At 38.1% G+C, this 13218-nt stretch overlaps 2 protein-coding genes across 2 annotated transcripts in view; one reads left to right on the top strand and one right to left on the bottom strand.

Moving 5' to 3' along the window:
• LOC108686810 (glutamine synthetase 2 cytoplasmic) overlaps positions 1-13218 on the top strand; it is a 224606-nt gene that overhangs the window by 79067 nt on the left and 132321 nt on the right. The gene's annotated exons all lie outside the window — the stretch shown is intronic.
• On the bottom strand, positions 11815-12587 carry LOC108686794. Its single transcript, XM_018192260.1, has 3 exons — positions 12523-12587; positions 12179-12274; positions 11815-12034 (listed from the first exon to the last, which is right to left on the bottom strand). Exons 1-3 carry the CDS (start codon positions 12585-12587, stop codon positions 11815-11817), a joined length of 381 nt encoding a protein of 126 aa, XP_018047749.1.

Genomic DNA, 13218 nt, shown 5'->3' with positions numbered 1-13218 from the left:
GCGTAAATTCGATGATTGATCGCACGATCATGTATAGTCGATAACCTTCATCTCGCGTATGACGATATCGTATCGATGACAGAATCGGAGAAATTGGAGAATGTTTTCGAAATAATGGACGACTCGATAGTAAAGAAAATTCAAAATCAGTTTCAAACGTCGGAAGATCAAGAGGCGCTGCAAGCCAACTTGGGCCCGCTGAATCAAAAGTACGTCGAGACTGTCTGGAGGGGAGCGCGAGATAAATAGAAGAGTGGTATAGATTATGTGTATGGCGTTTATCTATACTATAAGGATGGATCGATGTTTGGTAATAAACGTTTCGATGCGAACAACATAATTATCGACGATGAATGATACGCCGGTACATCCGAGTCTACGAGTTAATTTTCAAGGAAATTCTCGACAATTTTCTCTACACGGAAGACGATAACAAGTACGAGAGCATGCTGCTGGCGACAAAAGCGCACAAATACAAGCATCATTCACAGATGCCGATTATTGAGCAACAGAGAATACAAGTACAAATACGTAATTGCGTTGTTAATGTCGATCATACCCCAGAAACAGAAGAAGAAATGGAAAAGAATTATCTCACGCAATGACATTGAATGACAACGCGATCGACGTGTACTGACGATCCGAACGAGCTGGTGAATTGTCTACGATTGCTTCGTATCAAGCAGGGAATAATGCTCACGACAACGAGATGCTGTCGATCATCGAGGAATTTTGCGAAATCGGTCTTATTATAAATTAAATCGCGTATCGACGAAACGAGTCGAATGGTCAGTCAAATTAGCGAGAAACAATACATTTTTTCTTGCAGCCTGTATATTATGTGTCAAATCATAAAAAAGAGAAAAGTTAGCGTCGAGAAATGTCGGCTCGTCGAGAAATTGCACGCTCTAGCGAGAAGAAATTTTCCGCGAAAATGTGTCATAGTCCGAGGATACAACGATCTATAGCAGGCTGATATTATCGAGATGCGTCCGTACTCGAGCTTCAACAGAGGCCATCACTACATACTCACCGTCATTGATGTGTTCAACAAGTATGCGTAGGTCATACCGCTCAAGAGCAAAGATGGAAGCGAGACAGCTGACGCTATCGCTGAGATAATTCGAGCGAGTGGAAGATGTCCGAAAAATTTATAATATGGGATATGGGAAAGGAATTTTACAATATCGATGTGCAAAAAGTCTTTCAAAAACATGACGTTAATCACTATTCCACGTATTCGACGTTAAAAGCGTCAGCAGTCGAGCGGTTCAATCGTTCAAAAACGTTCAAAAACGACATGTGGAAGATGTTTATACTCAAACGGCAATTACAAATGGATCGACGAACTTCCGCGTTTCGTATCAGATTACAACGCGCGCAAGCATCGCATTGGCATACGACCCGCCGACGTAACTCCCGCGATCGCCGAAAGACTTTTAAACATGGTGTAGGACGATAAAAATCGCTGGTTCGGTAAAATTTAAAGTGGGCAATTCGCTACACGTGAGCAATTACAAGAAGGTTCTGTAATTGATATATACCAGGTATATAAGCTTAAATACGCTGTTTTTTAGTCAGAAAAACACATTTTTTTTCCTAGGAAGCAAAAACAAATTTATTCAAAATATTTGCCCTCGCTAACTATACATTTTTCCTATCTTTCGGGCAATTTGTGTATACCACGCCAAAAAATTCTTCATCTTTCGAGGCAAACCATTCATCAAGCCATTTTCGGACGTTTTCGTAAGAATCGAAGTGCCGCTCAGCGAGCGCGTGACCCATCGACGTAAACAGATGATAGTCAGAAGGTGCCAAGTCTAGTCAGGTGAGTAAGCGGGATGGGATAGCACTTCCCAATTGAGTGTCTCCAAGTAGTTTTGGACCATTGTTGACGTGTGTGATGGTGCGTTGTCGTGGAGAAAAATCAGCTTGTCATGTCTTTTCCGATAATGCGGCCTTTTTCACGCAGAGCACGGTGCAATTTGATCAGTTGTTGGTGATAGCGGTGAGCATTAACAGTTTCACCAGGTTTTAACAGCTCGTAGTAGATGACATCCTCCTGATCCCACCAAACGCACAGCATCGTCTTCCATCTGAAGCGATTTGGTCTTGAGGAAGATGTTGATGGTTGGGCGGGATCAACTCAAGATTTCTTACGTTTAGGATTCTGAAAATAGATCCACTTTTCATCGCCTGTCACAATCCGACGCAGGAACGACTTTCTTTTTTGTCTGGCAAGCAGAATTTGGCATGTGTTTTGGCGTCGCTCCATCTGCCTATCGTTCAGTTCATTTTCCGATCTTTTGAACCTTCCCCATGGCATGTCTTTTGAACCTTCCGCATGGAAATGGCTGCTTGAGAAACATCCAATTGCTCGGCAAGCATTTTTTGCGATTGGGTATCGTCCTCGTCCAAACGAGCCTGTAATTGACAATCTTCAACCTTCCTGGGCCGATTTTCACGCTTCTTGTCACTCAGGTCAAAATTGTCGTCATTGAACCAGCGAAACCAATCTCTGCACGATAAAGCATTGTCGCCATAGGTCTCTACAAGCATTCGATGCGATTCGGCAGCCGATTTCTTCAAACTGAAACAGAAAAGCAAAGCTTCCCGCATATGCTTTTTTTTTAGCAAAAAACTAGACATGATTACGAAAGAAAAAATGTACGTTGTTGTATGAAATTGCTGATGATGTAGTTACTCACTGGTTATGTGTTTGACAGATGTCAAACACATAAAAAAAAGTGTGTTGTGTGCCCAGGGTAGCTTTGTACGTTCACTAATGCCACCTATGATCCGCAACAGCGGATTTAAGCTTATATATCAGTATAAGTATATAAACGTATATTTTTTTATTACTCCCCATTCATCTTCATTTGAAGTATACAAAATACATAATTATATTCTCTTTCGAAGCGAATGTCTCTGGAACTGTAAGAGATAGAAAACAATTTTCTGAAAATAGAATGACGTCGTATAAAGCAAGCGGAAGGTATTGTGACGATTAGCATACGTTTTGCGTAGTGTTCTAATTAATTACATCACTTAACATACTTATAATTGTGTTAAAACGTATTTAATCGTGCTAAATAATGTGATTTGTAATGATAAGAAATGTATAAGGAAAACTTCAGCTAAAATAACATTTTTGGATAGGCGCGATACGGCGAAACACATAGGATCGCCATGCTAGGCTGTGGCAGACGACGAAGCGCTCTTTCCCTCCCCCTGCACGCCGCCGCTGCTGTTCGAGTGTGGGTTGTTCTACGAATTCACACGGCGTGGCTTAACCGCATATTGGCTTAGACATTTCTTTTTCTCATTCGAAAATTACGGCGAGTATCTCAAAATAGTATAAGAATTTTTGTTCCTTTTGATCCATTCTTCCGCCAATGTGGCCCATCTTACGAGATGCCCTGTATATAATAAAGAAACAGAAAGGTTTTATAATAGGAATGGATGGGGAATATATGCTAGGGAATTAGGAGAAGATGGAAATGAAGGGAGATTAGAGGAGGAAATAATTAGGAGAGAAAAAGATGGACAAAGTCAGTGGGAAGATAGTACAATAGAATGAGGACTGCAAGGTACAATGAAAGATACAAAGAATTTGATATGGGGATAGATTGGAATAGATTGGGATAGATATATCCCAATTATTTAAAGAAGAAAAATATATGTATTAGGTGTACAACTTTGCTTCCGCCGTTTTCCTATAGATGGCTTTAGCGGTAAGTGGTGGTCGAAATAAATAGATCATAGACGTCATACAATAAACTTGGGCATCTTTCAACATAATATAGAAACATTAGTCGATTTGTGTCTGCATCATAAAGTTATTCTCGATTGAAAATGTCAGTTTACGAGCCAAATTCTCGTCATTTGCGGGAGGTTTTAATTTTTTGCTTCAATATGAAGAAATCTGCGGCTGAGGCTCATCGAATGCTCTCAAATACTTATGGTGAGGCCGCTATTAGTGAAAGAACGTGTCGTGAGTGGTTTCAACGCTTCAAGAACGGTGATTTTGACGTCCAAGGTCATGCTCTGTATTCGGTGGGACCAGCTCGGCGTAGTGTATTATGAACTGTTAAAACCGACTGAAACAATCACAGGCGATCGATATCGAACGCAATTGATGCGTTTGAGCCGAGCATTGAAAGACAAACGGCCGCAATACAACGAGAGACACGATAAAGTGATTTTGCAGCATGACAATGCTCGACCCCATGTTGCGAAAGTGGTCAAGACATACTTGGAAACGTTGAAATGGGAAGTCCTACCCCACCCGCCGTATTCTCCAGACGTTGCTCCCTCTGACTATCACTTGTTTCGATCAATGGCACACGGCCTGGCTGACCAGCACTTCCGGTCTTATGAAGAAGTAAAAAATTGGATCGATTCGTGGATAGCCTCAAAAGATGACCAGTTTTTTCGACGCGGGATTCGTACGCTACCCGAAAGATGGGAGAAAGTAGTGGCCAGCGATGGACAATACTTTGAATCATAAATGTATAACCAGTTTTTTACAATAAAGCCTCGAATTTCGGAAAAAAAACGGCGGAAGCAAAGTTGTACACCTAATACTATAATGTAGAAGTGGGCGAAGACGTGCAAAATTTAGTTAGGCTTAAATGCGGGAATATGGAGCAAGGATAAATATTGGCTAGATAAGGAATATAGAGAATGCGAATTTTGCGGAATAAAGATAGACTGGAACACTATGTGAAGGAATGTTCAAAAGTATATAGTTGATTTAGGGAACTAGGAAAGGATAAGGAGGAAATATGGAAATATGGAAGAAATTTTGGAGCGAAGAATTAGATTCAGTTAAATGTAAAGTTTTAGATAAATTAGAAAGAGAAAGAAAAAAAGAGATCAGGAAAAAATAACGAAAGAAAAGGCAACTAGTGAGATAAAGGATATGGAGTAATATATTTAAGCAAGAAAACAAGTTCGTATCTAAAAGTGCAGAGACACGATTAGAAATACTGTAATGTAATATTAGGAATATATGGGACTGTGACATATCTATGTATTATTGTAGCTATGAGTCATACTATTGTATTGTAGTGTAATTGTGTAGTATATTATAGTATGTAATTATATAATATACAATGATCACATATGTAGATAATAAATATTATATTATAATAATTCTGTCTCATTATTCAGATCAATAACAAACTTTCAGATACAATGTAAATTAGTGATACATTAGCTATACAATTCGTAAATTTATTTCATATAATTATATTATAATTATATTATTATTAATTTAATTCTTTTTTCTTATACATTTATACATTTTTCTTATACATTTATCTCATAATATTTAATTACTTTTTTAATTACAGGAAATACTAATTTTATTTATAGAAGACTTTGTTTCTTATGTAAAATGCTTCTTCAATAAGGTGTGTGCGCGCGCGCGCGCGCGCGCGTGTGTGTGTGTGTGTGTGTGTGTGTGCAATATATACGTTATAAATCGTATAAAAAATTTCTTTAATTAGATAAATAAATTTTAATTCCATCAATTAAGTAAAAGAAATCCTATATTCAAACAAAACTGATCTTATTGCTTAAATATATATAAACGTATATAAATTCGGTGAATTTATATACATACGTACTTAGACAATTCTAAACTGTGCAATAAAGTCCTTCTCAATCTTGAAACGCAATCATGGATAGAACTACAGTAGTATTATAAAATTATATATTATAATGATATATACATTTCATACACATTTCCTTGAAAAACGATATTCACTTATTAGGTATACAACTTTGTTACCGCCGTTTTCCTATAGATGGCTTTAGCGGTAAGTGGTGGAAATAAATAGATCATAGACGTCATACAATAAACTTGGGCATCTGTCAACATAACCCCATACAAACATTAATCGATTTGTGTCTACATCATAAAGTTATTGAAAATGTTTACGAGCCAAATTCTCGTCATTTGCGGGAGGTTTTAATTTTTTGCTTCAATATGAAGAAATCTGCGGCTGAGGCTCATCGAATGCTCTCAAATACTTATGGTAAGGCCGCTATTAATGAAAGAACGTGTGAGTGGTTTCAACGCTTCAAGAACGTCGAAGACCGGCATAGCCGAGAAGAGAGAAAATTTTCGAAGAATTGGAGGCATTACTCGTAAGCAAGACTCGTGTCAAAATCAAGAAGAATTGGCACGATCATTGAGAGTGACTCAACAAGCGATTTCAAAACGCTTCAAAGCCATGGGAATGATTCAGAAGGCAAGGAAATTGGGTGCCGTACGAATTGAAGCCGAGAGATGTTAAACGGCGTTTGTTTGCTTGTTAACAGCTGCTTGAAAGGCAAAGACGGAAGGGATTTCTGCATCGCATTGTGACTGGGGACGAAAAATGGGTTCATTACGATAATCCCAAGCGCAGAAAATCATGGGAAGTTCCCGGCCATGCTTTCACGTCGACGGCCAAACCGAATATTCACGACTCCAAGGTCATGCTCTGTATTTGGTGGGACCAGCTCGGCGTAGTGTATTATGAACTGTTAAAACCGACTGAAACAATCACAGGCGATCGGTATCGAACGCAATTGATGCGTTTGAGCTGAGCATTGAAAGACAAACGGCCGCAATACAACGAGAGACACGATAAAGTGATTTTGCAGCATGACAATGCTCGACCCCATGTTGCGAAAGTGGTCAAGACATACTTGGAAACGTTGAAATGGGAAGTCCTACCCCACCCGCCGTATTTTTCAGACATTGCTCCCTCTGACTATTACTTGTTTCGATCAATGGCACACGGCCTGGCTGACCAGCATTTCCGGTCTTATGAAGAAGTAAAAAATTGGATCGATTCGTGGATAGCCTCAAAAGATGATCAGTTTTTTCGACGCGGGATTCGTACGTTACCCGAAAGATGGGAGAAAGTAGTAGCCAGCGATGGACAATACTTTGAATCATAAATGTATAATTAGTTTTTTACAATAAAGCCTCGAATTCGGAAAAAAAACGGCGGAAAATTGTACACCTAATATTAGTTGTTGATCGAACGGATATTCGTTTACTTATAATTATCATTGGCGATAAGTATTGCTGAAGTTGGCACGCTTAACCTATGCGAATCTGCAAAATTATGTTTCAACAGAGTAATCTAACCGCAAAAGATGTTGTGACATGTCGATTTTTCATAGAAAAAAATTTTTATATTACATTTATGCACAACCGTATCTAACGTGATCTTCGTCACAACTGCCGTATCTCGACGTCTCATCAAGAAGAACTTAATTACGTATTCGTCTATTTGTCATGTAATGCAGCACTTCGATATTATTTATTAAAACATGAACTATTTATTCATATTCTATAATAAAATTTGTATCACAAATTTTGTGAAAAAAGCATTAAATTTATTGATACACAACTTTTGGCGTAAAAATTTATTTAAATTATTTTTCTTCAGTCATACTGTTTACATACTGATACAGTTCAAAGTATATTGCACTCCATGTAATGTTCCAATTCGAATATAAAAAATACACAATAAATACTGTTAACATAGTTAACAGCTTCATGTTACCAAGTTATGACAATATTATTAGGTGTACAACTTTGCTTCCGCCGTTTTCCTATAGATGGCTTTAGCGGTAAGTGGTTGAAATAAATAGATCATAGACGTCATACAATAAACTTGGGCATCTGTCAACATAACCTATAGAAACATTAATCGATTTGTGTCTGCATCATAAAGTTATTTTTGATTGAAAATGTCAGTTTACGAGCCAAATTCTCGTCATTTGCGGGAGGTTTTAATTTTTTGCTTCAATATGAAGAAATCTGCGGCTGAGGCTCATCGAATGCTCTCAAATACTTATAGTGAGGCGCTATTAGTGAAAGAACGTATCGTGAGTGGTTTCAACGCTTCAAGATTTTGACGTCGAAGACCGGCATAGCGGTGGAAAAGAGAAGGTTTTCGAAGATGCAGAATTAGAGGCATTACTTGAGCAAGACTCGTGTCAAAATCAAGAAGAATTGGCACGATCATTGGGAATGACTCAACAAGCCATTTCAAAACGCCTCAAAGCCATGGGAATGATTCAGAAGCAAGGAAATTGGGTGTCGTACGAATTGAAGAGAGATGTTGAATGGCGTTTGTTTGCTTGTGAACAGCTGCTTGAAAGGCAAAGACGGAAGGGATTTCTGCATCGCATTGTGACTGGGGACGAAAAATGGGTTCATTACGATAATCCCAAGCGCAGAAAATCATGGGAAGTTCCCGGCCATGCTTTCACGTCGACGGCCAAACCGAATATTCACGACTCCAAGGTCATGCTCTGTATTTGGTGGGACCAGCTCGGCGTAGTGTATTATGAACTGTTAAAACCGACTGAAACAATCACAGGCGATCGGTATCGAACGCAATTGATGCGTTTGAGCCGAGCATTGAAAGACAAACGGCCGCAATACAACGAGAGACACGATAAAGTGATTTTGCAGCATGACAATGCTCGACCCCATATTGCGAAAGTGGTCAAGACATACTTGAAAACGTTGAAATGGGAAGTCCTATTTCACCCGCTGTATTCTCCAGACGTTGCTCCCTCTGACTATCATTTGTTTCGATCAATGGCACACGGCCTGGCTTACCAGCACTTCCGGTCTTATGAAGAAGTAAAAAATTGGATCGATTCGTGGATAGCCTCAAAAGATGACCAGTTTTTTCGTACGCTACCCAAAAGATGGGAGAAAGTAGTGGCCAGCGATGGACAATACTTTGAATCATAAATGTATAACCAGTTTTTTATAATAAAATCTCGAATTTCGGAAAAAAAATGGCGGAAGCAAAGTTGTACACCTAATATTATACGCAACACGTATTATAACAAGTTTTACAATCAGAAAAAATTTAATTTCTTGAATAGTTTATATTAGAAAAGAGCAATTGCGGGGATCAAATAAATAAAATGACAGAAAATCATTGTCGGATTCATATTTTATAATTTATAACATCATAATTTGTCTGTATTTGCATTGAGAGTGACTCGAAAGGTTCAGACGTTTATAATAAATTGCCTATAATAAATTACGTATTATACGTTATTTATTTTTATAAAATTTATTTACATGTTTTTCTTTTTATCTACAACGCATTTTCTCAAACATCTAATACATCTTCGAAACTTCGCTACATGCCTTGTATGATAAGGAAATATGCATTGACATCGACAGCGTACAAGTTCCTGGACATTGGGATCGGTGTGGGATCTATACCTCATGTGCAAATTGCGATTGGCGATAATCAAGGAAACCGCATGTTTATATCTTATGCTACGTGGATTTAGATATAGAAATGCATGTAGATATCGAGCGATTAATGCAGTCAATAGGCCCATTATCATCACCATCATCATTCAAGATCTGTGGAACTTGTTAAAATACATAATACGAATAACATAAAGTTGATATTAAATGGCATATGTTTGTAAATGAAACCAACAACTGTACTTTTCTTATTTGAACTTGAGTAATTGAACATGTATTCTATAAAGTCAATATATACATGTCAATATATACATGTTAGTAGAAATTCGAATGTTTTGTCGTTTTTAAGACAAAATTGTATTATTAATAAAAGCTGCAAACATTTTGTAAAAAAATGATATGATAAAAATTCTATTACAGAAGTGAACTAATAGTCTATGGTTTAGATTATATTGTATATACTGCATTAAATGAATAATGTGCATTAAATGTATGTTAAAAAATATACTCTTTTCTTCTAAAATTATTTTATCTCTAGTATCTTCGCCTTCATATCACTTCTTCATATCTTCATAATAATATTGAATTAGTCAAGGAATAAGGAATCGCGCTTGGCTATTTGTATTACATTGATAAAAAAAGAAAATATTATCATAATTAGTATTACTAGGTTATATTATTAAAAATTCATAAAAATATTATCATAATTAGTTTCTAAGTCGTATTATTAAAAATACGTAAATACCGTATCTATTTAATTAAATCACATGCAAGAAGAAAAAACAACGTGAGAGAGAGAGAGAGAGAGAGAGAGAGAGAGAGAGAGAGAGAGAGCGCAACGGAATGAAGAAAGAGCGCAAATAATAAACGTAGGACTGCAACGGGTGGAAAAGAGAGAGAACTGCATCCTACATAATAACTAGGAAAGAACAATAGGTTAGAGAGAGAAGGAACGAAACCACTTCCCTCTTTAATACAGACCCCCAATGACGTGCTTCCCCCTCCCTCGGATCGTCTATGACTTCGCTTTCCCACTAGAGCCACCTGCTGGTTGCTGTATCCGTGAGTTAGAATCGGTGTTTATATTCTGATGATTATGACGTATTTTAATGTAAAATTTTGACATTTCGGATTTCGCATCGCGATATTTACGTTAGTAAAATACGCAGAAAGTAAAAACCCATTTATTATATAATTTAAACTTAAATTATCGCGGATTGAAACTACTCAGAAATTGATAGTGTTACGTCCGAGCGTCCAGTTCTCGCGAACGCGTTCACATACTTCCGGTCCGTAGAAATGAACAACACGGATATTATAAAAAGAACAAGAAAAATTTATTGTGAAATGAACACATATACGTAAAGCTCGGAACACACAAGCGATGAGAAGATAAGCGGATCGAGAGACACGTACGAGCGTAGCGATTTGACTCACGTCCAAATCTGCCGATCTTGTTAAATAACGGAGCCACGTGTCGGATAAAGCGACTTTCAAGACTTCACAAGTGATAGCTATGGCACAGCACGGCACGGCACAACACTACACTTCTTCCGTTAAATTTCGACAATTGTGATTTTTTTCAAAAACGTTGGCCTCCTTAAGGAATTCGAGGTTCCCGACCAGTTTCTTACTCTCTACTGTGCTACTCTCTACTGTGCAGCAGTTTCCTAGAGCTCTAGGGCCCGATCCTCCGGGCCCTATTCTTGAGGCCTCCTGAGTCTTCTTCCTTTCCGAGCAGAACCTTCCTTTTCAATTCTTCCCCAGAGTATAGTTAAACCTCTGTAGGATGGGACCTGCTTGGGCATCCTCTCGTCTTCATGAAGGGAACTCCAGAATCCTCTTGCCTCTTCTCTTGAAGCCTTGTGCTTTCTTCGAAAAGAAGAGGGGGGGGGGAAATTCTATTTTGATTTTACCGCGGTAACTCTGTCTCCAATTCCTGCATGCGCTCCGTCCTGCAGAAAAATCTCGGTTCAAAAACTGCAGGAAAGGCAGTCTTCTTAAAAAAATAATAATAATAATAATGTAAGGCCGCACGGTTGAAGCGCGTTTGTTAATGTCCTCCGTCTTCGTAGAAGATGATCCTGTTGGATCAGCTATGAGGCACCAAAAATGACTTCACTGGAGCCCCCGGAGAGATCCTCTCCGCGTCATATGCCGCGCGAACGTGAATTCTGCAACTGAGAAAGAAAAAAAAATAACTCGTGCAATTTACATTATAAGATTACAAATGAACAAATTGTCATGCACAGCTTATACTATAAGATTACAATTCTTTTCAAGTAATAGGGATTTGTTAATAGAACTTTTTTTAGCTCGTTTCTCTTAAATGTCTTTCTAAATAAGACGCCAGTCTATCTGAATGTACTTTATTTTTATACTTATTCGACTTACGAATACAATATATGCATAATAATTCACTTAATTTTTTTACTATAATATGGGCCTTCCCAATTATTCTGCAACTTCGGAGTTCTCTGTTTCCTTCTTCGATTGTATAGCCAAATTTTTTGTCCTTCCTTGAAATAAATTTCAAGATCTGTCCTTCCGATCGTATTCCGTCAGATTTTCATTTGTGAGAATTTGATATCTACCTGCTCTCTTACACTTGTATGAACTTCTTCCAACTTTCTCTTCACCTTTCTCACGTAGCATTCGAGAGAACTCACCTCCTCAGTTTCAGGAAGGCTGCTGCGTAACAAGTCAATTGGCGGCAGAAGATCCTGTGCAGAGTACAGTTCTGCTGGAGTCATCCCAGTTGTTCCGTGCTTGGAAGATCGATACACCAACAGATCTAATGGAATCCATCGGTCCCAGTCCTTCTGATTCTCAGAAACATATAATTCATCAAATAATTTAAAATGGTACGATGCTATCTTACTTTCCCGTCTGATTGAGGGTATAAAGGAATCATTTGTCGTTCTTGTCTTCTTAATTCCTAACAAGCGTGATAGTTTTCGAAAGATTCTCGATTTAAAATTTCTTCCTTGATTGGTATGGATCTCTAAGGGAATTCCGTATCTGGAAATAATTTGATTTAGAAAGATTTCTGCAATAGTTTTAAATCTTATATTCTAAATGGAGAAAAGCTTCCACCCATTTAGTAAAACAATCGACAACAAGTCAATACTTACTTCCGGAAGAATTATTGGCAGAAGGCTGAGAATATTCATCTGAATTCTTTTAAATGGGGCTTCTACATTATACGTTTGTAAAGAAAATTTTCCTTTTCCAGACGGACCTCCTCTAGCTAAGCAGACCTGACATACATGTTTTGCACCACATCTTGTTTACATGTTGCCCAATAAAATCGCTTCCGCACTTTATGGAACATCTTGTTGATATTAAAATTGCCTTCCTGTGGAGGAGTAGTGTAGCTTCTCCAAAATCTGCGTTACGAGCTTTCTAGGTAGATTAATTGAAGAACTCTTTTCTTCAAGTTAGGAGCCTTCCATCTCTTGTATATTGTCTTTGACTTCAAGAGAATCTCAGTACACTTTAGCGAAGATATCCTTTGCTACTATCTCTTGCTATAAAGGACGCTTTACCTTTGCTTCCTTCTTAGAAAGAAAGGTAAATGTAAAGATTTCCTATTAGGTGTACAACTTCATTTCCGCCGTTTGTTTTCCAAAATTCGAGGCTTTTGTAAAAAAGCCTGGTTATACATTTATGATTCAAAATATTGTCCATCGCTGGCCACTACTTTTTCCCATCTTTCGGGTAGCGTATGAATCCCGCGTCGAAAAAACTGGTCATCTTTTGAGGCTATCCACGAATCGATCCAATTTTTTACTTCTTCATAAGACCGGAAGTGCTGGTCAGCCAGGCCGTGTGCCATTGATCGAAACAAGTGATAGTCAGAGGGAGCAACGTCTGGAGAATACGGCGGGTGGGGTAGGACTTCCCATTTCAACATTTCCAAATATGTCTTGACCACTTTCGCAACATGGGGTCGAGCATTATCA

The sequence above is a fragment of the Atta colombica genome, unplaced genomic scaffold (genome assembly GCF_001594045.1).
Source record: "Atta colombica isolate Treedump-2 unplaced genomic scaffold, Acol1.0 scaffold19, whole genome shotgun sequence".
Taxonomy (NCBI): Eukaryota; Metazoa; Arthropoda; class Insecta; order Hymenoptera; family Formicidae; genus Atta; species Atta colombica.
The sequence above is the reverse complement of the archived record's forward strand: the minus strand, read 5'-3'. Positions and strand labels throughout refer to the sequence as shown.